The sequence below is a fragment of the Crassostrea angulata genome, chromosome 6, assembly GCF_025612915.1.
Source record: "Crassostrea angulata isolate pt1a10 chromosome 6, ASM2561291v2, whole genome shotgun sequence".
In the NCBI taxonomy this organism is placed as follows: domain Eukaryota; kingdom Metazoa; phylum Mollusca; class Bivalvia; order Ostreida; family Ostreidae; genus Magallana; species Magallana angulata.
Window position 1 is genome coordinate 36,330,694 of NC_069116.1, and position 27,400 is coordinate 36,358,093.

General features: G+C 37.7%; 2 protein-coding genes across 5 annotated transcripts; one reads left to right on the forward strand and one right to left on the reverse strand.

Annotated features, from left to right (window-relative positions):
• The first annotated feature begins 1,199 nt into the window (after window positions 1–1,199).
• On the forward strand, window positions 1,200–27,400 carry LOC128188698 (galactose mutarotase-like). 4 transcript variants are annotated; one of them, XM_052859913.1, is made up of 12 exons: window positions 1,200–1,336; window positions 1,475–1,502; window positions 1,919–2,017; window positions 2,135–2,185; window positions 3,614–3,677; window positions 10,015–10,145; window positions 10,371–10,525; window positions 14,872–15,081; window positions 15,192–15,273; window positions 15,488–15,623; window positions 26,050–26,230; window positions 26,348–27,400. In XM_052859913.1, exons 2-12 carry the CDS (start codon window positions 1,490–1,492, stop codon window positions 26,423–26,425), a joined length of 1,200 nt encoding a protein of 399 aa, XP_052715873.1. In that variant the 5' UTR covers window positions 1,200–1,336; window positions 1,475–1,489; the 3' UTR covers window positions 26,426–27,400. The 4 variants fall into 4 exon arrangements, with proteins under 4 accessions (XP_052715873.1, XP_052715872.1, XP_052715876.1 ...); XM_052859912.1 differs by lacking the exon at window positions 1,200–1,336 and having other exon boundaries at window positions 1,359–1,502; XM_052859916.1 differs by lacking the exons at window positions 1,200–1,336; window positions 1,475–1,502; window positions 1,919–2,017; window positions 2,135–2,185 and adding an exon at window positions 3,297–3,427.
• Window positions 16,686–21,185, reverse strand: LOC128188697 (uncharacterized). Its single transcript, XM_052859911.1, has 2 exons — window positions 17,128–21,185; window positions 16,686–16,774 (listed from the first exon to the last, which is right to left on the reverse strand). The coding sequence occupies exon 1, from the start codon at window positions 21,162–21,164 to the stop codon at window positions 17,328–17,330; it is 3,837 nt and encodes a 1,278-aa protein (XP_052715871.1). The 5' UTR covers window positions 21,165–21,185; the 3' UTR covers window positions 16,686–16,774; window positions 17,128–17,327.

Here is a 27,400-nt window from a genome sequence, read left to right on the forward strand (position 1 = left end):
TTAAAAAAATATTTTTTGTTTTTTAGCATGAAAGTAACATTGTAGCAATAGAAATATAAAAGACCATGAACACATGATTAAATCAATAATAAAATTCTTTTTCAAGTGAGACATCTCAAATATCTAAGGTAGTTTTTTATATAAAAAAATTGTACTTTCGAGATCTCAGAAACTGTAAGAGATCAAGATACAAAACTTTTATGGATGATAGACATTTGATTGGAACATGCGTTTAACGGATTTCATTTGGTCGTCTGTCACTTCCGGTTCTCATCGGAAGGGTTCAAGCAAAGGAAAGTTTTTTAAGTTTAGATTTTTAAAAAACAATTTACTCAGTGTAATGAACAGTAACTTACCGTAGGTAAATGTACTAAAAATATCTACTTTTGATTTCTTTAATCACTTGTTTGTCCGTTTCCGGTCCTGAGACAAAAACCTTTTCTTAGCGGGATCTCATAACTAACAAAAACTTGAACATAAAAACTTTGGAGGAAAGAAAGAACAATGTATGAAGATACGTTTACCATGTTCTGTTTGATCCGGCGTAACTTCCGGTCGTCAGAGCAAGTACTCAAAAATGACTTTTTGTCTTTTTGGGGTTTTTTTCATTTAGAAATAGTTGCTGGAAAATTCCATCACAGTATCTATTTTTTCTCTTTACAAGAAAAATGCATTTTTTTACACATTATATAATACATGAGGAACGGAAGACCATTTTGTTGCCATAGCAACAAGAGTCTAGTTATATGTATGTTTGAATGGTTGCCAACATAATTTATTATTTTACCTTAAAAGAAATGGCAAGTTAAAAAAAATGTTACAATGGCTTTAAGGTGGTATGGAACATCTGTCGATATTTATGTGGAGGAAAGACATTATAGTACATTATAATTAGAATACTTTCACCGGTTTAAAATTTTGAAATTTTAAATAGCTTTTGAAAATATTTTTAGAGGTAACTTTGTATGGCAATTTAGGTAAATTGTTGGCTATATGATATTTACATAAATTGTCAATACTGAAATTTTCAAAACGGGGATTTTAGAGATGAAATTTGTAGCGTTCATTCTTTCTTCCTAATTGTACCTGTAGATCTTAACCCAACATGAATAGTGGATCCTTAACATTATGTGCACTTTAATGGGCGGTACAGAAAACACCAGTTATGTAACGGTTATAAATATTATTGCTTGATGAAAGAAAAAAATACGCAAAGCAGAAGATAACTTTATACACACGTCAGATGGTGCGGACATATCTCGGGTTTTGATTTCGAATTCGAAGGCAAAAGTGTACGCTCACAGATCACTAGAGTTCATTAAAGCTGAAAAACGAGGTAGGTCAAGTGTGCATTCATGTCTGAAGACAACATTCCATTTCCTTGCTAATTTTACGCACAGCCCGTTTTCTATCAGAAGATTTCCAGTGATATTATACAGTATATACTGGCTTCTGAAAACATCATCTGTTGTAGGTGAATCCTGTAACAATGTCGGATGCAGGTGAGTGGTTGTTTATTCTGTGTATGTATATATTAACGTAAAAATGACATTCAGTCTGCATATCATTGCCCTTTGAATCGCAGTCATTAAAAAAACAAATCTCTTGAAAGAAGACGAATACGCCCCGCCATTATAGATCTGTTTAAAAAAGCTGCGTGGGTGTGATGTAGTTTGATTCTGCATGCTAAGATGTGTTTAAAACCTTAAAGTGTATGCAATTTATTTGCGAATCCCAGTAGCGATAACTTGAATGTGTGTTATAAAACATTTTGTACCAACACAAATGAATGAAATTTCAACTACGCGGCATTTTTTCACCGATTTGGCCATATCTTGTAATGGAAACTGTTTAGAAGCTAAAATTTGACTCAAAGATTGAATTTGTTTCCTGAAGAATATGTCTGATCTTTCCACAGAAGTCAACTCCGTGTGTAGTCGCAGCCGTATCATCGTAGGGGTCCTAACTGCTGTAGGTGTGGTTGCGATAGTCGTAGTGTTGGTCGTTTACTTTGCAAGTAAGTTAACAGAGAATCTTGGTCTTGTTTACATCTTTTGGTGTATATGCCGTTACGGTTCCAAGTGCGCTGTTTACATTATATTTTTCATTTGTTTATTCTTCCCCCCATCTTTAGCCAGCAACAACACACACGATAGCTCTGGAAAGACATCGGCATGGAAAGAAGGTTTGGTTTTATTTCATTTTGATTAGTGTAAAAATCTTGGTTGCGAATTTTTACATTTTCTTCATCAATTTCATCACGTTTTAGCAGAAGTTTCTTTTGCAACAAATCGATGTTAAAAGTTTCTGTTCCATAAGGTGGCAATTGCATATATAGCAACAAGCTTAGATTTAACTTTAATTCGGATGAAGGGGCTCTATAGAAATACCACTGTCAAGTAACTGCTTAGTCAAGATCGAGTAAATGAGAGGAGCCTATTATATCTGAAATTTGAGATATGAATTCTTTCATTTACAAGGTGTACCGGGGCTTAATTTTAAGATAAACACGGTGAAAAGTCTTAAATTGTCATTTTCAATGAAATATATGACTTCAAATCTCTGAGGTTTTTTTCGATTTTGACAGTCTCTCTAAAAACGGCAAACAGAATTTTCTTGACTTCTTCTTTTAAATGATATTGAATTAAACATAGGTACATGTATCGGGGTTACTTTTATAGGAATTCCAACTGAATGTCAAGAAACTGGTTGTTTTTTTCTATATACATTGTAATTCTTTTATAACCATCAAGTACGGGAGAAAGAAATATCAAATCAATTATAACTTCATAATGGATCTAGCACCTAAAATACATTCTAAAATCATTTACCAGATCTTGACCTTAATTAAGAGCAGAGGGAGGGGTTTATATAATGTTTAATTAGTGTAATGCAATGTAATATACAACCAATACCAAATTTTGAGCATTGATCTAACAATGTTGAATTTTATTTTTAAAAAAATTAAACATGACTAGAAATTGGCTTTGTCCCATTTGAGGTTCATATATTTTTCGACTCCAAATATTGCATATTATCGTCCAAAGAACGGACAACGTAAAGAAGATAGGGGAGGGGTGTGGGTGGTCTTGTGGATTTCCATTATATTGATCCTTGTATCCTGCATCATTTCTTTAGGTTTTTGAATGCTAAGCAAATGGACTGTTGCTAGCCTTTTTATATTGAAACAGAAAACGACTGAACGATTGTTACTGTGCCACAGTTCAAGGCGCGCTCTAGTATCGACAAGATAAAAGTGAACAATCTGCCTATCTTTGTTTAACTTATTCATCTGAACTGTCTTTCCGTGATAACACCGCAGTCACTGCTGGCTTCTTACTGGACCTTATCTTAGTTTTCACGGTATTAAGAATCAAGATCGAGATTTGAAGTACATGTCAAATGGAAACAGCTTTTGAAAATTTGGGTGAAGTTATTTTGTTGGTACATTTGTGGTTTTGTGGTCTTGTCAATTGAAATTTGAATACATATCTTAATGTGTAAGTGTGCGAACTCTAGAATATCTTTGTTTGCTGTACTTGCACGTGTTTGTCTAGATTGTTTAGACTTTATCTATCTTTTGTTTGCATGTATACATTTACATTCAACGCAGGCGATGCCGTAATCCCTACAGAGGAGCCATTTGGCGAAATTAAAGATGGAAGAAAAGTGAAAAGGTTGGTCAAGATTAAATACTTGTATTAAACATTCTTCTCCATATATGGCGGTATATTAAGTTCATTCTAGGTTATTTTTTTTATTTTGTATAGGAAAACACCCAAATATATTTCAAAAACTGGGAAAACACATGGGGAAGGCTTCCGCTAGGAGGGAAATACCCCCTAACCAACATATTAAAAAACCCTCAATTTTATACATATATGTCCCTGTTTTTACGAATTTGGTATGTAAACATGGAAGACCAAAGATTTAGCTGTTTATTGAGTTTTATTTTGGAGAAATGGACATATTGTAATATTTTTCAGGGAGAAGGATAAATATACAGTTTGTTTAAAAGTTTATATAATTTGTATAGTTTGTATAAACGATCGTACGCCGTTGTTTTGCTAGGGAGGATGTGTAGAAGAGTTTTAATTCGCGAAGTGTATGCATTTGCTGTTTTCAAATAAGGTTAGCGGAATGGGTGAAATAACGTTAATGCAAAACGAATATTTATTTTTAAAAACCTGCTAAAATACGAAACAGACCAGCTTAAAACAAAACAGCTTTGCAAAATCAACAGACACCGATGCAAAACAAACGATCACCGATGCACGCTAGATGGCGTGCAAAGAGGTATCAGGAGAAATCGTACCATTGAGAAAACCCACCATTGACGTTTTCATGCGCGGATCAAGAATTTTTCTCCAGGAAAGGGGGAGGGGGGGGTCCGAGGGATATAAAGATTTGCCAGGGGCGGGGTTGTCAGGACCAACGTATCCACAAATTAGGGTGCGTTTTCTCCGAGAGAAAAGGTACATATATCTTGAAGAAATCGTAACAAGAATTGAAATAGTTATAAAATCTGCTCTAGTACAATTAAATAACTCATTCAATAAACATTTCACTATTTTTGCTTATATCATTGTTTAGATAATCACGCACATTAAATAATTACACAATACAAGCACGGAGCGTCATATTTTAAAGTGGAGGGGAGGCAGACTCATCCTAAAAGCGTTGACAAGCGAAAGCAGAAAGATTAATTCGCAAATCATGAAAATCCTTGCGTTTATCTGTTACTTTTATTTCACTGTTAATTTCATTATTTTTACATGCTTCGAAAAAAGTAGGGGCCAACTTCTTGATATTTCGCTATTTTGTATGTAAAAGAGGACTGCACAAAGCTCATAGTTTGGGTCTTTTTCGGTCGCTTCTGTTGCGTTAATTTCTAAACTTGATATTCCTTTTGTTTATTTTATTAAGGAGTCATGTCAATTTTCAACATAAATTATGATTTTAGACTGTGATAAAATAGACTCATTCTATACAACTTTCGGAAAAAAGAGAATTTTCGCTTATCTGCCCTTGATAGAACATAAGATTGATATCAATATACATGAGAAGTGGAGCTGACATTATCAGAACTGGATGTTGACCCGTGCGTGCACGGTTTGACATTGCAAATGAAATAGATACGTCGACACACCGTATTTTTGACATTTTCAGAACCAAGCTTTTAGCCTACAATAATACTACATGTAATATGTAAACGGTGTGACCGTTGGACCGAGCGCGGACTTAACACAGTGCACCTTGATTTTTTTATGAACAAAATTTATTTAAAACGCACATAGTAGGATCCGCCTAAGTTGCCAACTCAAATCATTAGCCAAAGTTTAACTAAACGTCACGTGTTCAGACTACATTATGACATCATGTTTACAAACGTAAAACGTACACGTTTTGTCTTCGGAAATAGCCGAAGAGAGTTAGCCTACGTTATTCCGAACTTTTTAGCTCACCGAGCTGAAAGCTCAAGTGAGCTATTCTGATCACATTTTGTCTGTCTGTCTGTCCGTCTGTCCGTCTGTCTGTAAACTTTTCACATTTTCAACTTCTTCTCAAGAACCACTGGGCCAATTTTAACCAAACTTGGCACAAAGCATCCTTAGCCTAAGGGGATTCAAAGTTGTGAAAATTAAGGACCACGCCCTTTTGCAAAGGGAGATAATTAGGAATTTATGAAAATCATGAATCATAATACCAGGAAAGCTGAAACTTGTGTGAAAGCCTCCTCAGGTAGTGTAGATTCAAAATTGTGAAATTCATGACCCCCAGGGGTAGGGTGGGGCCACAATGGGGGGTCGAAGTTTAACATAGGAATACATAGAGTAAATATTTTAAAATCTTCTTCTCAGAAACTAATCAGACAGGAAAGCTGAAACTTGTGTGGAAGCATTCTCAGGTAGTGTAGATTCAAAGTTGTGAAAATCATGACCCCCGGGGGTAGGGTGGGGCCACAATGGGGGGTCGAAGTTTTACATAGGAATATACAGAGTAAATCTTTAAAAATCTTCTTCTCATGAACCATAAGATCAGGAAAGCTGAGACTTGTGTGGAAGCATCCTCAGGTAGTGTAGATTCAAAGTTGTGAAAATCATGATCCTCGGGGGTAGGGTTGGGCCATAATGGGGGTCGAAGTTTTACATAGGAATATATAGAGTAACTATTAAAATCTTCTTCTCAGAAACTAATCAGTCAGGAAAGCTAAAACTTGTATGAAAGCATCTTCAGGTAGTGTAGATTCAAAGTTGTGAAAATCATGACCCCCGGGGGTAGTGTGGGGCCACAATGGGGGGTCGAAGTTTTACATAGGAATATACAGAGTAAATTTTTAAAAATCTTCTTCTCATGAACCATAAGATCAGGAAAGCTGAAACTTGTGTGGAAGCATCTTCAGGTAGTGTAGATTCAATGTTGTGAAAATCATGACCCCCGGGGGTAGGATGGGGCCACAATGGGGGTCGAAGTTTTACATAGGAATATATAGAGTAATTCTTTAAAAATCTTCTTCTCAGAAACTAATCAGCCAGGAAAGCTGAAATTTGTGTGGAAGCATCTTCAGGTAGTGTAAATATAAAGTTGTGAAAATTATGACCCCCGAGGGTAGGATGGGGCCACAATGGGGGGTTGAAGTTTAACACATGAATATATAGAGTAAATCTTTAAAAATCTTCTTCTCATGAGCCATAATATCAGGAAAGCTGAAAGTTGTGTGAAAGCATCCTCAGGTAGTGTAAATTCAATGTTGTGAAAATCATAACCCCCGGGAGTAGGATGGGGCCACAATGGGGGGTCGAAGTTTTACATAGGAATATATAGAGTAATTCTATAAAAATCTTCTTCTCAGAAACTAATCAGCCAGGAAAGCTGAAACTTGTGTGGAAGCATCTTCAGGTAGTGTAGATATAAAGTTGTGAAAATTATGACCCCCGGGGGTAGGATGGGGCCACAATGGGGGGTTGAAGTTGAACACATGAATATATAGAGTAAATTTTTAAAAATCTTCTTCTCATGAGCCATAATATCAGGAAAGCTGAAAGTTGTGTGAAAGCATCCTCAGGTAGTGTAGATTCAATGTTGTGAAAATCATAACCCCCGGGGGTAGGATGGGGCCACAATTGGGGGTCGAAGGGTGGGACCACAATGGGGGGTTGAAGTTTAACATATGAATATATAGAGTAAATCTTTAAAAAAAATTTCTTTTCAAAAACTAATCAGCCAGATGATTCTTTATAATTGTTAAGACTTTGGCCCCAGGACAATTCTTTGGCTTCACAAAGAGGTTCAGGGTTTGATGTTGGTTTATATCCCATATATTAACTATTGTTAAGGATCTTTTTGAGAACTGCAATACTCAACATATGATATGACTATAAAAATCATCCTGTTAGAAAAGGGACTAATGATTATAAACATAAGAATATCCAGGGGAAAATGGATTTTATTTATACAGGATCTACATGTATTATTGTACATTGTCCAGATAGTTTGTATTATGACTCCATTAAGCTGATTTTATCATACCTATTGTTTTTCAGGTGAGCGATGTGGCCCATGGGCCTCTTGTTTTAATTTCTGTTTTCATTGTTAATCAATTTAATTCATATAAATGCCGCAGTAATAAAATTGAATACTTTATTCAGTATCTAAAAGATCACTTCCTTGATATTAATGTTTTTATTTTCCATCTGATAATTTGGTAAGACATACATAGAACAAGTCGTGTTCTAGATTGAAGCACTATTGCAACTTATCTGGTAACCTCTTTTATTTCAAATTACCTTCTATTGAAACACAGGAACATTTAAATCGAGGTTAGGGGCAATAAACATCGATAAGTACCAATCAATCAATGATCGAACTAACTTTTTAAAAACAATATGGCTGCCAATATGGCGGCGCCTATGGCTGGAAGAAATTTTTTTGGCCTTAGTACCCCTGATTCAACTTTCATTTTTCACTGATTTTCTTATATTTATGTGTTACCATTAATCCTCGCTTCGCGTGGCAGGCTTCGCTCGCCTCTTGCTGCGCTCGGTATTTATTTCACTACACTCTGCTTACTTAGAATAATCTAACTGTGTCTCGAGACAGGCCTTCACCACAGTTAAAATGCCTCCCATATACATGTACCCCTAATGTAGCAGAAAATTGCAGAATCGCCCCGAAACGATTTTGGAGAAAATTTCTTGTTAATTTTTTAATCCTTCCGAACTCGGATTATGTATGGGACTAACCCCTAGACAGTCCCAATACAATAAGAAGACGATAGTGCGTTTTTGTTTTATTTTTTGGTACATGTACCTCGAGTATTTACCATAAATATTTGAAAACCTTCGTATAATATATGACAGTATATGGAAAAATAATTTCATTGCAAATATAATTTCAGAATCAATATTTGATAAGAAAAACGAATCGGACACTTGGCTAGCTAAGCTATTAAAGTGAGATCTTAAAGTGACTTAAAATTAGACACGATTTGAGCCAAACAATTTAAAATATTTTTTTTTCAATTTTTATGTCTAGAATAGTAAATTGAATCTTTTTGTGTTTTTACCAGACTTCGAAAGTCAAAAGTAAAGTTATAAACGAAATACAGAGCTTAAAAGTCTTTATTATGTAGATAAACTTAAATCCCCCTGGAAAAATCAAATTCTAATTTGCAAAGAAAAAACATTCCCCCACCCCTGGTAAACCTTAATACCCCCCCCCCCCCACTGGAGAAAAATTCTGGATCATGACCTTGAAAACGTTCTCCATAAGTCAAGGATACGTTTTCTCTGGGTTACGTTTTCTCCAGGCTACGATTTCTCCTGATACCTCTTTGCACGCCATCTAGCGTTATTGGTTTTGCATCGGAGATAGTTGTTTTGCATCGGTGTCTGTTGATTTTGCAAAAGAGGCTGTTGATTTTGGTTTAAGCTAGTCTGTTTTGTATTTTAGCATGTTTTTAAAAAAAAATAACGTTAGTTGTTCATTTTGCACGTGCTAACGTCTTTTTAAAGCGCTAAGCATAGCTCAGCGCTTTATTGTCGTTAGACTTCAACTTCCGATGCATAGAATAACCGCCCCCTATGAGCAGAAGTATACATCATTTAAACTGATTTGGGAACCAGTTTCAGGGGTTTATGCACATAACTGCACGGGTTATTGTGAATCTAATTTACGGGCTATTGTGAATTTAATGTACGGGGCTTACATGCATCATTACAGGGACTGTCATGCAGTGATGAGGATGCGTACACAGAAGCTGAAATGTTATATACATAATGATATATCTGTTATATAAATACAGAAGCTGGGTTAGCGCTTTTCAGCACTATCAGTACTTTGATTTACCCTTTTCCGCCGCCCATTACCCGTCCCCATGATGCACCCACCTTCCGCTTCTCTTTATGTATGCAATGTGTAGTGGTTTTCAATCTGTATTGTTTTACTTTTCACTGCAAATAGAAATCTGTCATCATGTTTTATTTTTGAGAAGTAGTCCTGAAATAAATATGTCCAATTGAATACTTTTTATTTTTTTCCATGAAGGAAATGATACATCACCACTTACATTTGTACTGTATTTAAATAAACAGAAGTGGGGTTTTATTACAAGAAGTCCTTAGAAAATGATTACGTCTAGAAGGAAATACTTCTGTAATGTAATACCTCATCTCCATGTGCTGATAACAACGACTGGTACTGTTAAAAATTCGCGGGAAAGGTTTTAGTCAGTTTAAGGGAATACCAATGGTTGGAGTATCAGAGTATGCGTGTGGAAAAGGGTATTTATTATCAGAAAACACAATAACACATACATTGTATCTTTATATAAATCGGATAGAAACCGTAGCTTCGTAGGTATTTCTTGCATAGACATACTCAGAAACGACAATATGCCGATACTTGTTCGGAAACTAATTGGGGGAGGAGTGTTCGAATTTTAATGTACAAGTCATGTTCTTCATTTTATGGTGTACGGTGCATTTCTAATTAGCATTTGTCTCATCTCTGTAGATTCACTTTTACCAACAATAACAATATCACGGTACGCATCATCAGCTATGGAGCAACAATTACCGATATCCTGATGCCGGATAAAAACGGAGCAATTCTTGACATCAGTTTGGGATTTAACACTGCTGCTGGTAAAGATGCTCAATTATAGTTTTTATTCTCTAAAGAAATCAACACAAATATATAATTTGTGTGTAAAATATTGCCTCGTCAAATATCAATATATAGCACCAACATAAACTATCAATTTATCAGTTCACAATTAGAATGTAATAAAATTTACAAGAGACGCTGTTCTAAAAACCAAACACCTTGACCTTTAATCAATGGTATTGTTATCATTATAAAATTATCAGAATATGAAGATAGACACACCTACATTGGGGCTTCTCTCGGTCGGATAACAGAACGCCTGAAAGGCGCTAGTTTCACCATAGACGGAGTGGAGTACAATGTCTCGGCCAACGAAGGACAAAACCAAGTCCATGGGGGCTTCTATGGCTTCGATTCTGTAAGTCCCATTCACATCTTCAGATTCAACAAGTGCCAATCCCGATCACTATTTCTGACTATGACAATTATGTAGTTTATAAGCTCTTTTCCCATTCTTGCTATTAGTTTTTATTAGCTCACCCGAACCGAAAGTTCAAGTGAGCTATTTTGATCACCCGTTGTCCGTCCGTCTGTGTGTAAACATTTTAAATTGTTGGCTTTTTCTCTAGAACCACTGGATCAAATTTAACCATCTTTATACAAAGCATCCTTATGGGAAGGGGAATCTGAATTGTTAAAATAAAGGACGAAACCTTTTTTTAAAAAAAAGATACTTGCGCGAAACAGTGAAAATAGGGTGCGTGCCTTAAAAATCTTCTTCTAGAGAACCACTGCATAAGAAATTTCAATATTTAAACCATAGCTTGTTTTAATAATGAAGATTGTAAATTATTAAAATTGTGACCCCCGGACAAATACACGGGCCCCAAAAGGGATTCAAATTTTAACTTAGAAATATATGAGGCATGTTTAAAAATCTTCTTAAGACCTACAATGCTTCATTTTTCTGATATTACATATACTATGCAAGCATCCTCAAATATTATAGACTGTAAATTGTTAAAACCGTGACCCCTTGACAAATGCTGGCGCTCCAGGAGGTGTTCATATTAAAACATGGAAATATATAGTTAAGAACTACGGTTTATTCCCACTTAGCCAACATTCTGAAATTCTCAATTCCCACCTGGCCAACATTTTGATTTTCACACCTGAGTGATCAGGAGGCTATAGTCTGTTCTCACATGTTATGTATTTGTAATCAATCACCTGAGAATAGTTTGTTGAAAACAAATAAAACAAAAATAGCATTTAATTTTGCCTATAAGGTGATAATCAGAATTAATAAATAAAAATAACCAAAATTATTGTTTAAATATAGATCAGCAATTTTCTGCAAGATCATTGCCCTAAACATTTTATATGTTGAAACCAATACGGGCACTTGCATGATTAAAACGTTTATGTAAGTAATTTTAAACTGCCAGTGTTTAAATTGGATGTATATAATATATATATACATGAATAAGATTGATCAGCAGTTTTTAAAGAATAGACTAGAAACACATATTACTATGTTGTAATATAATATCATATTTAATAAGACCCTTGACATTACAATTTAACGCAAATAAACACAATTTTGTATTTCATGTTCATGTGTATTTTAATGGTTTGAGAGAATAAACAAATTGAAATTGAGAAGCATTATTATGGCCATTAATTTACAGAATCAAAAACCTGAAAATTATGAGTTCTTAATTGTTTATGGACTGTTAGTTGAAAGATTAAAAAATCAAAATGCCCACTGGCGATCTTCAGGTGTAGGTCAACTTTATAGAAAATGACAACGGAAGAGTTTATCTTCATAACTAATGATGTATTGATCATCATACACCATTAAAATATAAGCATTTTACTCTAGCGTTTTTGTGTTTTGTTAATTTCATATTCTGTAGATTGGATATTAATCAAAATAATCATAGAAACTAAAGAAAATTGAAAAAAAAATTGAAATGTGACCCATATGATGTATAATTAAAATTTCAAACGTGATTCTTATAATAACAAAATTTTTACAATGCAAAGTTTAAGCTAAGTCAGCTTATATAATTATCTCAATTTATGATGAAAATAGACAAACCATGATATTTGTACCCAAATTAAGGGCATGAATTATAGGGAAATATGTAACAATTCATTTTTGAAAATTAACATTTTCGTCTGAATTAATTGAATAAAATAAAGTACTGGGACAGAAGCATTATTATTTCTCCTATTTTCATCTGAAAACAGACTATAGCTTACCTGTAATTAAATTCTTTTGTTCTCCATGGCCACCTGCACCCCATTCCCACTTAGCCAACACAAATCTACCTGTATTTTACCTGTATTTTTTCGAAATGTTGGCTAAGTGGGAAGACACCAGAACTACCATGCTACAATTTGTGATATTACTATGCAAGCATTCTAAGATAGTGTAGATTCTAAATTGTTAAAATCGTATCCTACGGACTAATACTGGGGCACCAAAAGGGGCTCAAAGTTTGACATAGAAATATGTATGAAATATGTTTAAAAAATCTTCTTTTCAAGAACTACAGTGCTAGAATTTACTATACGAGCATCCTAAGATAGTGTAGGTTCTTAATTGTTAAAATCAGTTTTATTTAAAGAAGTTTCCAAATAAAAAAGAAAGTTTGGTAATAAGTTAACCTCAGAAATTCAGCGAGATATAGAAAAGCTTGGATTTTTGATAGCAGAGGACAAAAGTCAAAATTTGTATTTTGAATCTTTTCGAAATTTATGAAGCATGTCTTATCTGGTTTGATGTTAGAAATATTGCATCTGTTGTTGGACAAATGATTTCAATGCAAACAGTGTTTGGTAGTGTAGTCAGACTAAGGACACGATATTTGTATCATAGGCGTCGGAACCGGGGGGGGGGGGGGGGCTAGGGGGGCTTACCCCCCCCCCCCCCCCCCCCCCCCCCCCCCACTTTTTTATGAAAAGTTAGACCTAACCATTAGGGACATAGCAACATAGAGGGTTCAGTCCCCCCCCCCCCCCCCCACTTTTTCTCGCACCAAAGATAAATGAAAGATTGAGAAGTTGGAGTCATAGGCATCATAGGCATACTAGCCCCCCCCCCCCCCCGCCCCCCCCCCACCCCCCGGATTAGGAATTTCATGATATGGGAAGAAAAAATTTTTGGTAGGTAAGATTTTATTTTGGAAGTATAGGTATACTCCCTTATATATGCTAGTTCATCATGATGTTTTTCTGTAAGTTGTCTATACATATATGACAATATTTAATAAATCAACGGCGTCCAGCGACCACGGCAGGCTGTTAGGCATTTTGATGTTTGTGTTTGTTTTTTAATGTAAGTAATAAAGATAATATACGTTCTGTGTATTTTACAAAGCAAGTCATAGGGCATTGGTTTATAGTATTTTTAGGGTACATTCACCAGCTTTTTAAAGCAGGCACGTAGCACGAAGCCCCCCCCCCCCTTTTTTGGGCGCAGCAAATACTTTTCTTAAATTTACATACAACAAAAATATTGAAATTAAAGTAAAGGTATACTTGGGGACCCAGGAGGGGTTTAAAGTTTAACATATAAATATATAGGGAAATGTTAAAAAAAAGTCTTCTTCTTAAGAACTACAATGCTACAATTTGTGGTTCTTCTCAAAAACCAATTCGGCAAAAAGCTGAAACTTGTGTGGAAGCAGCCCCAGGTTCTGTAAATTCAAATTTGTTTAAATCATGATTCCTAAGGATAGGGTGGGCCACAATTGCAGTTTAATTTTGCATGGGAATAAATAGAAAATAAATTATAAAAATATGCAATTCTTCCTCTAAAAACTAGTTGGCCAGAAAAGCAGTTACGTGCGTGGAGGCATCCACAGGCCATGCATGCATGCATGGGTACTTTAGGTACTGGAATGTTCAAATCATGATATGTGGGTGTAGAATGGGGTCACAATGGATTTGAATTTTCGAATTGTGTGAAAGCAACCTTAGATAGTGTAGATTCAAGTTTGTTAAAGTCATGTTCTTCGGATTTAGGGTAGACCCACATTGGAGGGTCGAATTTTTACCTTGGAAATTTTTTAAATTTATTCCTAAAAAAAAATCAAATGTTATCATATATGGTATTACATGTACTTTTGTGCAAACATTTTGACATATTGTTGATTCTTAATTGTTTATTCGTGGGTCCCTGAATAATTCTTGGGCGCCTCAAGAGGTTCAAAGTTTGATGCAGGTTTAAAGTTTGATGTAGGTTTACATATATATAAACAGTTGTTTTAGACCTTCTTGAGAACAGCAATTCTCAATATGTGATATTACTATAAAATCGTCCTGTGCAAAAGGGGCTCAATGTTTTACAAAATATATCTGGATAAAATATTAAAATCTTTTCATACAGGAACTATTCTACTACATTGTCTACTACATTGTCCATATATTTTGTATATGACTCAAAAAGCTGATTTTATGTTGGCTGTTGTTCAGGTGAGCGATGTGGCCCATGGGCCTCGTGTTTTCTTTTAAAGTTGCAAATTCTTGTTTGATATATTACCCTAAACTATGGAAAATGGTCAATGCTTTTCATCATCTACAGTTAATGTTCTATTTATAATGGATCTAGAATTAAAAAAAAAAGAATTATTTGGCTGAAAAAATATTCATATGTTTATACGCGATTTTTGGTATGCGTATATATAAGTCCATGTTTACAATAACATTTAAATTAATTGTTTCATCACTCCCCCTGTTTAATATGATTGACAGAAATTATTTGACGCAAAGATAAAGGGGAACAAAGTGGAAATGACGTACGTGAGCCCGGATGGGGAAGAAGGGTTTCCGGGAGAGCTGACCTCCGTCTTTTCATTTCAACTGACAAATGAAAACGAACTAATTCTAGATTACAGAGCGACAACAACAAAAGCGACCCCTATCAACCTTTCTAACCACGTCTACTTCAATCTGGAGGGTCATGTATGGCGTGGTTTTAATAGTTCAAGTTTAATGTCTTTAATGAATAAAATTTTGAATATTTGGAATTTTAAAACAAATATCATCGTGTTTTTTACCTTTTAATTTTACAGAAAGCTGGCAAAAATGGTGACCATCTGTTATCAGTTTTTTCTGATACATATGTTCCAATTGATGAAGCTTTTCTTCCAAAGGGTATGTGATTTAAATTTATCAAAAGGGGTTGCAAAGGCTAATAAAAATGAAATACTCAATACACTGTGTTAACTTTATCACTTGAAAACAACTTTCTTGAAAAGATGTTTCTCTTTAAAATATATTTATTTTAAATATCTTAAATTATTTGCCACAAAATAACGTTTAATAGTCTCTGAAACTGAGAGAGGTTTTTTTAAAATAATCACATTAGGGGATGGCGAATTGGCAACAGTCAACGGAACTATTTTTGATTTGCAAAATCCAACACTTGTGAGGAAAGTTATCAATGACATCATAGTTTCTTGCTATTCTTTTGGAGATCGAGGAACTAGGAAACATGTTGCAAGGTACGATATATTTATTAGTTGTTTTGAGGGGGTTCATTTCAGTTAATTTCATGAATGAATTTGATTTTTACCAACTTTATATGAATGATAACTTGGTTGGGAAATTTTACCCTTGACAAACTACTAATAGTTTTCTGAAAGTTATTATACAACTTTGTTCAGTCAGATATTGTAAGAGATATAACACATTCTTCACTAGTTTATGTAGGAAATGTCAAGTTGTAAATTTTGAATAACTGGAAAATAATAAATATGAAATACACAACATGACAAAGGTGGTGAGCATTACAGAGTATTTAGTGTCTTTGTCTGTGATAATACGATGAATCAAATTTGTAACATATTAGTCAAATACATTTCATTAATGACGGAAATGACGTATTGTGTGGCGCGGGATTGGAAGGAGGCATAACATAGAATGATGTTTTAGATATTTTTTATTATGTAATAAAAGCACAGTCATGGGTAATGAATACCACTACGTTATGTAATGATGATAATGGTTTATTGAAAAGTTTTCCATGTTTGTTAAAAAAAATATTAACTCGATTTATTCAAATGCTTCCTATCTACTCTTCCTAACTTGATCTTACATTTGTAAATATTTTTGTTTTGTACCTCATGTACCAATGATATGATTTAAGAAAAAAAACCATACATGTACATGCAGGCGGCGTTTGCATAATTCGGGCTTTACTTGATCACCCCGACCGTATTTGATCACCTCATGTTACTACAAAAAAATGATTCCTTATTCCCTTAATTGATACAGTCAGCGGGTTGAGTAAAAAGGATTTTTTTTCTACAGTGCTCGCTACTATGGAAAGCCAAAGTGTTCAATATTCTATTTATGTTATTATGTACTTGTGTTTTCGAAATCCGTTCTTTGTTAAATATATTTAGTTAAGGTGGATTACTATACCCCTAGAAATAGTTTCTAAGAACAGCAAACAAATACTTGATTATAATAGGTAGTAGATGCATTAGAAATATATAAGTAAAAAGCCATAAAAAATATGCAGTTTTGGATATAATATGGTTTTCAATAATGTTATCCAGTTTGTTCTGCCCCAATAAAAGTCGGACTCACAAGTGTCGGTGAAATCAGTTTATTTGGGAGACAGATAACCGTCTCAGACGACGGTAAAAAGCTGTAACAAAAAAAAATGTAACAATCAATGACTGGTACAGGTTTCCATACAAAAAATATTAGGACAGAGTTTGCAATTAGATTATGAAACCTTACACATATGATTTAAACAGTTGAATTCAGTCTGTTCATATGATAAACAGCAAGTTAAAGTAAATTAATCAACTGCAACTCGAAATTAAATGACCAGAAATATGATGGACAAAATGGCGCCCCATACACCGAGCACATGGTAAACATAAAATACAAGATTTCAAGAATATGCATCGCTTAGCATTACTGACATGAAACATACAGATAATTCACATAAAAATATGTTGAAATAACCTAGTTTACAAATGTCAAAAGACTTACACTGTGGATTACAAGCCTCGATACAGAGAATCAGAGTTGTGCATACATCGAGTATGGCGCGGTTTTCCAACATAAAAAATTAAGTCGTACGACAAATCTTTCGTAACAAAAAATAAAATGTACACGAAACATGACACTCCCCGTCTGATATATAAAATTATATCACACAAGATTTGAATACAATTTAGTACAGAAAACATTCAGTTCTCCAATAATAAAATGAGTTCCGTCACTGGTCTGACGTAAGAGGTGGTCTTGCCGTCCTTGCTGACACGTACTTCAACCTTGCGAACCAAGTTGTCCTTGCCAGGAAACGTTGCAGTAATGCGTCCAAGCGGCCAGTTGTTGCGATGGGTTTCGACATCCTTTAACAACACTATGTCACCAACACTAATGTTACGTTGACCATGATGCCACTTCTTACGCGCTTGCAAGGTATGCAGGTATTCCTTCTTCCATTTGTCCCAGAACATCTTGGCGAGGTGCTGTACTCTCTTCCACTGTACCTTGAAGAGGTCCTTAGCAGTTGTGTCGCATACAGCTTCGGTCGGTACATCCGTCTTCTGAGTAAGCAAAATGCTTGGGGTAAGGACAAAAGGCGAGTCTGGATCTGACGAAACGGCGGTAAGTGGGCGAGAATTTATGATCGCACTTGCCTCGGCCAGAAAGGTGGTAAGTACCTCGTGCGTAAGACCCTGTGCTGAATGATCCTTCAACATGTTGTCCAATATGCGCCGTGTCAACCCTATCATGCGCTCCCAAGCTCCACCCATATGGGATGCATGGGGCGGGTTGAAAATCCAGGTTGTTCCCCGAGAGTGCAGGAAATCCTTGACCTGACGATCTTCCACGTTGATTGCGTCGATCTGTAGAGGGTCGGTAGCGCCAACAAAGTTGGTTCCTCTGTCGGAACGGTACTCCTTTGCCTGTCCTCGTATGGCTGTAAAGCGCTTCAGGGCGTTGATGAAGGATGATGCGGACATCTCCTCTACTACCTCGACATGGACTGCGCGTGTCACCAGACATGTGAACAGTGCTGCCCATCGTTTGCCGTTGGCTGGAACTCCCCGAGTGCGACGAGTCACGACGTCCCAGGGCCCAAAGATATCTACTCCCACCGAAGTGAACGGTGGCTCTCCTGGCAGTATGCGGTCTGTAGGCAAGTCAGACATCTTCTGGGTTGCGAAGCTCCCACGTTGTCGCCGACAAGTAACACACTTGTGAATGAGGGACGAAACAAGGCGCTTGCAGCCGGTGACCCAGAACCCACAGGACCTGACCTTTCCCTCCGTAAAGTGGCGCCCTTGGTGTTGCACCAGTTGATGGTACTTGCGTACAAGTAAGGTCGCAATGTGATGCTTCCCCGGTATTAGTATAGGGTTCTTGCAGACAGTCGCATCGTTGAGATGTCTTAAGCGTCCACCAACTCTAACAATACCATCGTCGTCGAGGAACGGACTCAATGCAAGAATGCTGCTATTCTTCGGCAATGGTTGTTTGGACCTCAGACAGTAAATCTCCTCACAATAGACTTCTCTTTGCACTGTCTTGATAATGTAGTTTTCTGCTCTTTGAGAGTAGTCTATGGACTTCGGTAAAATCTGTGATTTACCTCCCTTTCTGCTTATGATGAATCGCTGGAGCAGGGCGATACCCTCGACCAATCTGTCCCAGCTGGAAAATCTCTCATATCTCTGAGTTCCAAGCATAGGTTCACACTCAGTCTTCAAACATACAGGTCTGACTTCTCTGTCTGACAGAGGTTCCTGTAGGGGAAACCCTTCTGCCTTGGTTTCGTCGTCAATGCGCTGCAGGTGAGTAGTTCCTCTAAGCCAAGCACACTCTCCAATGTCCTTAGGAACTACGCCTCTAGTGCCCTCGTCAGCAGGGTTGAGGTGTGTCGGCACAAAGTTCCACTGCGACGGCTCACTAAGGCTTCTGATTTTCTCGACCCTGTTGGAGACGTAAATAAAAAATCGTCTCTTATCATTGTGGATATACCCCAATACCACACGACTGTCGGAAAAATACTTCACCGAGTCGAACATTATGTCCATGTGATCCATGACTATCTGCGATATCTCAATGGCTAGAACAGCTGCACAAAGCTCTAAACGGGGTATGGTATGGCCTGATACTGGTGCCACTTTAGACTTCCCTAGTAGAAATCCAGTCATCGCAGAGCCATCTTCGTAGTACACCTTCATGTAAGAAACGGCAGCTATGGCTTTCTCTGACGCGTCCGCATATGTCCACAGTTCCTTTCTTACTGCCTTGCTAAGATGTACCACGGTTGTTCTGGGTATGTGGATCTTCTCCAACTCCTTCAGAGATGAACTCCACTCTTCCCAGCTTGCCAGAATATGGTCCGGCAGCGGCTCATCCCAGTCTGAGGTACAGGTCACTACGTCTCTAAGAATGAGTTTCCCGCTGATGATAACAGGTGAGAGAAAGCCTAATGGATCGAAGAGGCTGTTCACTGTCGACAGTACACCTCTGCGTGTTGTGGGCTTGTCATCAGTAGAGATGCGGAACTCGAACATATCACTCGACAAGTTCCATCGCATACCAAGACTCCGTTGCACGAGCTGGTCCTCATCAAGGTTCAGGTCGTAGATGTCCTGTGCTAAGTCTCGTGGCTCAAACGCCTTCATGACATCCGCGCTGTTTGATGCGAACTTGTGGAGCCTTAGGTTCCCGTATTGCTTCAATGCGTCCTGGGTTCTGCACAACAGGTCTACTGCTTCTTGGCTTGTTGAGCATGATGTCAGACCATCATCCACGTAGAAGTTCCTCTTGATGAACTCCTTGACATCAGGTCCATGGCTTTCCTCAGATAGTTCTGAGATCTTCCTGAGGCCCAGTGTCGCTATGGCCGGAGAAGGACTATTACCAAAAACGTGGACCTTCATTCGGAATTCTGTTAGTTCCGTTCCGATCTCGTTGTCCTTGTACCAAAGGAAGCTGAGAAAGTCTCTGTGCTCTTCTCTGACGGTGAAGCAGTGAAACATGTGCTGCACGTCTGCTACGACAGCAATCATCTCCTTCCTGAAACGAAGCAACACTCCAAGCAAGCTGTTGGTGAGGTTCGGGCCAGACAGCAGTTGGTCGTTCAAAGAGGTTCCCTTGAACTTCGCAGAGGAATCAAATACGCCCCGGATCTGGTGAGGTTTCTGAGGGTGGTAGACCCCGAAGAGAGGAAGAAACCACTGCTCCTGCGTTGACTTGGAAGTGGGTGCTTTCTCAGCATGATCGTTGTCGAACAGCTTTGTCATAAAGGTCGCAAAGTGTTCCTTCTTTACTGGATCTCTCTTGAGACTTGCGTCCAAGGCTCGTGCACGTCTCAATGCAACCTCATAGTTGTTTGGTAGTCGTAATCTTGGTTGGCGGAAGGGTAGGGGAGCTACCCACTTTCCATCCTCACCTATCAATAGTTCTTTGTTCATGATGTCCATAAACATCCTATCTTCCACTGATGATCCCACTTTGTTATCATCTGGTGTGCGTCTGAATAAGTGTTCATCAGATGAAGTGTCAGATACCCGTAATCTGTTTGTCACATCTCTGGTTGGAAGCTTCTCTCTCACGGATAAGTACTGGGCACATGGTTCAAGAATAGTTCCACGTCCGCTGTCCGTGATGAAGGTCTTGTACACATTCGCAGCTCTTGGTCTGTGTTGTCCAGACAAGCATGTGTCGCCGATGATCGTCCAACCAAGGGGTGACCTCTGTGCAAATGGTTCGTGGTCACGTCCTATGCGCTGCTCAAGAACATGGTGGACTTGAGGAAGGTCTCTTCCTATCAGCAACAGAATTTTTCTTGAAGCGTCAATGGGTAGGATGTCGCCGGCTATATCCCGCATGTGCTCGTGCTGAAGAGCAACGTCAGGTGTAGGGATCTCTTGGTAGTTGTTCGGTATTTCATCACACTCTAACGTGCACGGCAAGGGTAGTCTGGTCTCACCCCTGGCTGATTCAATATAGAGTCCTGAGGCAGTTCTCCCGAAGGTTGTCACTTGTCCAGAACATGACGTCATCAGGTAAGGTATTGTCTCTGTATTGATGTTCATCAAGTCAAACAATTCCTTCTTAGCCAAGGTCTTGTTACTCTGGTCGTCAAGCATAGCATACAGAGAGACAGCTCTTCCATCATAGGTGACAGTCGCGGGAACAATTCTTGCACAAGATTTTCCCTTAAATTCCTTCCCTACTTCTGTGCAGTTGCTGTTTATGGTTGTGACGTGCTGTTCTTTTGTTACTTGCTGACGCCTAGGAGCCTCCTCCCCGCCATGAACTGATGAGGCCCTTCCAGTGGTAGGAGCTGGTGACGAATCAACATGGAGAGACGTAGTGTGGAACTCACTTCCGCATTCCTTGCACATGATGGCCTCTTTACAGTCTTGTTTCCTATGACTTGCGGAACAACACCGAAAACAGAGTCTGTGTTCACGGAGCAACTTCATACGTTCTTCGATAGGCTTGGCCTTAAACACTCGACAGTTATTGACACTGTGTTTAACACCCGGACCGGTGTGAATTATACACACATCAAGCTTCGGCTCGCTCAGATTTCCGGATCCTGTTGGTTGATACACTGTGGTTTTCTTCGTGTTCATTCTTCTCCTTGGAACGTTCATAGGCTGCTTTTCGTTGTGGTTAGCGTCAGTGTGATACGCAAAACTTGGGTCGTTTTTCACTCTGCTCATCTCCTTCATGAAGTCAACAAACACACCAAAGGGTGGAAACACAGTCTGATGTTCAAGCTTGTACTTCATGGCTCTGTTGGTCCATTTCTCCTGCAGGCCATACGGAAGTTTTGAAATGATGGGTCTAATCCCTGAGGATGAGTCTAGATAGGCCAACATTGCACTGTACTTCGGATCCTCCTTCAAAAACTTCATCTCCATAAGAATGTCTGACAGATCGTAAAGTTTTTGATGATCTCTGTTGCCAAGCTTTGGGAAACTCAACAGTTTGGCTCTTACGGATGCTTCCACATGTTCTGGTGCACCATAGCGCTCATCCAACCTTTCCCAAAGTCTTCTTAGTCCTCTTGAGATGTCGAAGATGTTGGATGTCCTCATGCTTGTTGCGTGCTTCTTAGATTCCGGACCTAAGTACTTGATAAGAAGGTCCATCTGCTCGGAGTCCAAGACTTGAAGCTCATTCACTACACACATAAAGCTGTGTTTCCAGGCACTGTATGATTCTGGTCTATCGTCAAAGTGAGTAAGTCTGGAGAATAGCAAGTCCTTCCTCAGGAGGAATCGGGTAACATCAGTTACTTGTGGTCCCTGATCAGTCACAAGTGGTGATAAGGGGTGTGAGGCAGCCACATACGGTTGTGCGACAGGCACGTGAGGGTGTGCGGTAGGCACGTGAGGGTGTGCGGCAGGCACATGAGGCTGCGCGGCAGGCATGGATGGCTGTGCGGCAGGCACGTGAGGTTGTGCGGCAGGCACGTGAGGTTGTGCGGCAGGCACGTGAGGTTGTGCGGCAGGCACGTAAGGTTGTGCGGCAGGCACGTGAGGTTGTGCGGCAGGCATGTGAGGTTGTGCAGCAGGCACGTAAGGCTGTGCGGCAGGCACATGAGGCTGTGCGGCAGGCACGTGAGGTTGTGCGGCAGGCACGTAAGGTTGTGCGGCAGGCACGTGAGGTTGTGCGGCAGGCACATAAGGCTGTGCGGCAGGCACGTTGGGCTGTGGGGCAGGCACATAAGGCTGTGCAGTAGGCACGTACGGCTGTGCGGCACGCACATAAGGCTGTGCAGTAGGCACGTACGGTTGTGCGACAGGCACGGACGGCTGTGTGTCAGGAACCAAAGGCTGTGCTGCAGGTACATAGGGTTGTGCATCCGGGTCAAGTTGAGTCGGATCGGAAGTACCGGTCAGTAGTCCTGGCGATGCAGAAGGTTGACGTGGAGTGGATTGATCCTGTCCTGGTTTAAAGTTGCTGACTTCGCCTAAGGAACTCGTTCGTCTCTTCATAGGTGACATCTGTATCATGGTCGATTCAAAGGCTTGACAATCAGCTTCAGCTTCTGCAGCCTCTCTCTCGAGATGTAGCATTTCCATTGCAGCATCGAGTTCCACTCGTTGTTTCCTGAGCTCCAATTCTCTGGCGGTGTATGCCATCCTAGCCTTTGCTCGGCTTACATCAGCCCTCTTCTTCGCTAAGATGTCGGCAAAGGAGTCCTCATCCTGATAGTACTCTTCCTGATACTCCTCTTCATCTTGTGTGACGTACTGCCTCTTGCCATCAGTCGTCTGTGATTCCCGGGCATCCTCTGTAGGGTCAGGAGTGACCTGGGTGCCCTCTGTTGAGTCGGGAGTGATCTGCTCTGCTGAGGTAGACATCCTAGTCTTTTTACTGTTCTGCCCCAATAAAAGTCGGACTCACAAGTGTCGGTGAAATCAGTTTATTTGGGAGACAGATAACCGTCTCAGACGACGGTAAAAAGCTGTAACAAAAAAAAATGTAACAATCAATGACTGGTACAGGTTTCCATACAAAAAATATTAGGACAGAGTTTGCAATTAGATTATGAAACCTTACACATATGATTTAAACAGTTGAATTCAGTCTGTTCATATGATAAACAGCAAGTTAAAGTAAATTAATCAACTGCAACTCGAAATTAAATGACCAGAAATATGATGGACAAAATGGCGCCCCATACACCGAGCACATGGTAAACATAAAATACAAGATTTCAAGAATATGCATCGCTTAGCATTACTGACATGAAACATACAGATAATTCACATAAAAATATGTTGAAATAACCTAGTTTACAAATGTCAAAAGACTTACACTGTGGATTACAAGCCTCGATACAGAGAATCAGAGTTGTGCATACATCGAGTATGGCGCGGTTTTCCAACATAAAAAATTAAGTCGTACGACAAATCTTTCGTAACAAAAAATAAAATGTACACGAAACATGACACAGTTAATACGGACAAAAGCCCCAGGCGGATTCGAACTCTTGATCTGCGATTCACAAGCTCGATACTTTAACCACTGAGCTGTGATGTTATACATAAAACCAAAATCGATAGATACAGTCTAATAAAACATTTAAATCGTCATCTTGTTACGTAGTACGTGTCTTCAAAAGTATTTTTTGATGTACTGAGGTACCTTAATTCATTGTTATCTATGTAATTATGTACATAAGCATGTGTATATCTGAAAGCTCCGTCCGTCTGTCCGTCCGTAAACTTTTTACATTTTTGACTTTTCTCAAGAACCACTGGACCAATTTCAACGAAACTTGACTCAAAACATCCTTGGGAAAAGGGGATAAATTGAAGAACAAGCCCTCTTTTAAAGGAATATAATTAAGAATTTTTGAAAGATTGTTGGTATTTTTCAAAAATCTTCTTCTCAAACATCATTTGGCCAGAAAAGCTGAAATTTATGTGGAAGCATCCTCAGGTAGTGAAGATTCAAGTTTGTTCAAAGGGTGATTTTTTTTTACATAGGAATATATAGAAAAAAAATCTTTTCAAAACCCAATTTGCCAGAAAGGCAGCACCCTCAGATAAAGAACATTCAAGTCTGTTCAAATTCTGATCTCTAGGGGTAGGGTGGGTCTGCAGTGGTTTGGGTGGGGGCAAAGCGTACATCCTTTAAAAGAAAGATGTAAATATAAATAAAATGCTATCTTTGATGATTCATGCGGGCTATGAATGAGGCAATCAATGCAGAATTAACTAACTACGAGGGTTGTTCGGAAATTATTGAGACATTTTCTCTTATTTCCTTGGGGAAAAAGATAAATCCTTGAAATTTCACCAAAACGTACACCAGGATAGAGTTTATCAATGTAAAAAATTAATTGTCCATAGCATGATTGGATCATTCCTGGTAAGCTGACCAAATTGCCATCGCCCGGTGACCTGGCGAAACCACAAACTTACCGCAACGTCATTTTGACGCTTCTTATTGATCCTATTTTTTAAAAACCCAACAAACGAACGGAAATTAGAATTAATTCTTCATTTCTCATCTTTTGTTTACATTTCAAGATGTCAACATTCGCATATTCCTTCTATTCTTAATTTTGTGAAGAAAAAAAATCGGGTCATTTCTAACTGAAAGTCAAATTACTGTGAAATGTCTCCTACAGTGATTGTTTGTACATATCTTAGAACTGTTTACATCAGTTAGTGTGTAAAAAGTACTTAAAATTTAGTCACTTGGTCTGAATTCTAGCTAAACAATTAGTGAAAAAAGACGATAAACTGAAGTTCTTTATCCCTTGCCATCGTATAGTTTTTGTTAAAGCAGTTGGGTGGTATTAAAAGGTCTTTTTCCGAAATTTCCATCAATTTGATGTATATTCGCTGCGCCGCCTTGACGTCAAATTTCTATATACTGTTGTTTTCAAATTCCTATTGCTTGGTAAATATATCTGTACCATATCCGTATTTCAACTCAAACACTCGTGAAACTTGATCAAATGTTAGTCACAATAAATAGCAAAATTAACATTATATAATCTGATTTCTTTTAGTATAAGCTGTAAGTTTGCGGACACTTAGATAGACGATGTTTTAGTTTTTTTATTCTCCGAGTTTATGCTTGCGCCGGGTACCCTGACCACCGATTTGTTAAAATACCGTTTTAAACAAAATATTAAACAGTTTTTAAATATTAATTATTTTAATTATTTGTTAAGGTTTCTTCAATGTTCATGCCAACTTTCACCATAATTCGTCACTTAGAAATGGAAATATCCGTGTTGTCTCAAAAATTTTCGAACAACCCTCGTAAATGCACTGACGCGGGTTATGTATTTTAATGTAATGTCGCTTCAAACCCGCATGGATCACCAAAGAAAGTATTTCAACAGCGTTCAGTTTTATTTAACTACACTTAATCAACAGAGCAATACAACAACTTTCTATTTTTTAGACTTGAAAATCCTACAAATGGTCGTTACATTGATGTTTTCACAACAGAACCCGGATTAGATGTGTATTTCTCATCCCATATGAAGCCCAAATTGTATGGGAAAGATGGAGCGATGTACGGTCCTTTTGAGGACGGCGGGGTCTGTCTAATTCCAATGCAGCTTCCAAGCGGGGTTAATATGGTAAGTAAATATAATATTTTGAAACAAAACCAATCTTAAGAAACCGTTACTATGTATATATTGCTATGATATGTGTACAATTACAATAATTGACGTGTAAATATGTTTTATTTCCAGCCTAATTTTCCGGATACCATTCTACGACCTGAAGAGATTTATACTCAGAGAACAATTTATAAATTTGGGGTGAAATGATTGTTTTTTAGAAGAATGAACCATACTCATCGTTAAATATCATTTCTCTACTTATCAAACGAATATATATTGTGAAATTTAAGTCAACAGTATTATTTGTAGTGTACACTGATTGTTCTATAACCAACTATAGATACAAGTATCAAATGATTTGAAAATCCCCTTTCATATGTAGAATCTTTTCCAACTTTACAAACGTTTCTACAACGCTTTTTTGGTGAGCTAAAATGAAATACAATGGTGGGAATATGTTAGACTTTCTCAAGTCTTTATGTTGTTTTTTTTTAGTGTTTCTATATATATGTTGAAAATTTTATTGTGATTCAGAAATTTCAATTTCTGCTCTTTTCCATTTATTTATTCATATATAAAATTATGTTATCAAAACATCTATGTTTGGAATTATTCAAATATATTACAGATCATTATTTTTTTTAACGTAGAGACTCGAGGAAGACTAGGTACATGTAGATGTGTCAGAAATGCTTATTTCATCACACTTAAAATTACTAGTAATTGTGCATTAAAATGCAACCTCATATGTTCAAATCTTAAACATTACATGGGTTAATTATCTTTGGTCATTTGTTTAATTCTGTTTAGTCTTGGTCATATTTTGTCAGAAAATTAATAAATAACCAAACTTGGCACAAAGCATCTTGAGGGACATAATTTCTAAATATTTTTTCAATTAATAATAAACAACTTGGGCTGGGTTTCACAAAACTATTGTAAGATTTGTTATGAGACATATCTTAAGATTTTAATAGATCTGACTTATGACAATCATAAGATATATCAGTTCCGTTTTACAAAACTATCTCAAGTGTTAGAAATCTTAGAGATCATAGAATTTTAAGATAGTTCTTACGACAAACTTCATTCTTGAATAAACTAAAAAAATGTTGTTTTTTATACCAAAAATATTGTATTTACGTGGAGGCTGTTTTCATTTTGCATATATTTTAAACATTA

What these genes read in the sequence shown, in the direction of transcription:
- LOC128188698 (XM_052859913.1), top strand. An exon ending in ACTTCAATCTGGAGGGTCAT is followed by an intron (nt 15,082 to 15,191) that starts GTATGGCGTGGT and finishes TTAATTTTACAG; the next exon opens with AAAGCTGGCAAAAATGGTGA. An exon ending in TGAAGCTTTTCTTCCAAAGG is followed by an intron (nt 15,274 to 15,487) that starts GTATGTGATTTA and finishes TAATCACATTAG; the next exon opens with GGGATGGCGAATTGGCAACA.
- LOC128188697 (XM_052859911.1), bottom strand. Translation starts at nt 21,164, where the DNA reads ATGACGTCATGTTCTGGACAAGTGACAACCTTCGGGAGAACTGCCTCA.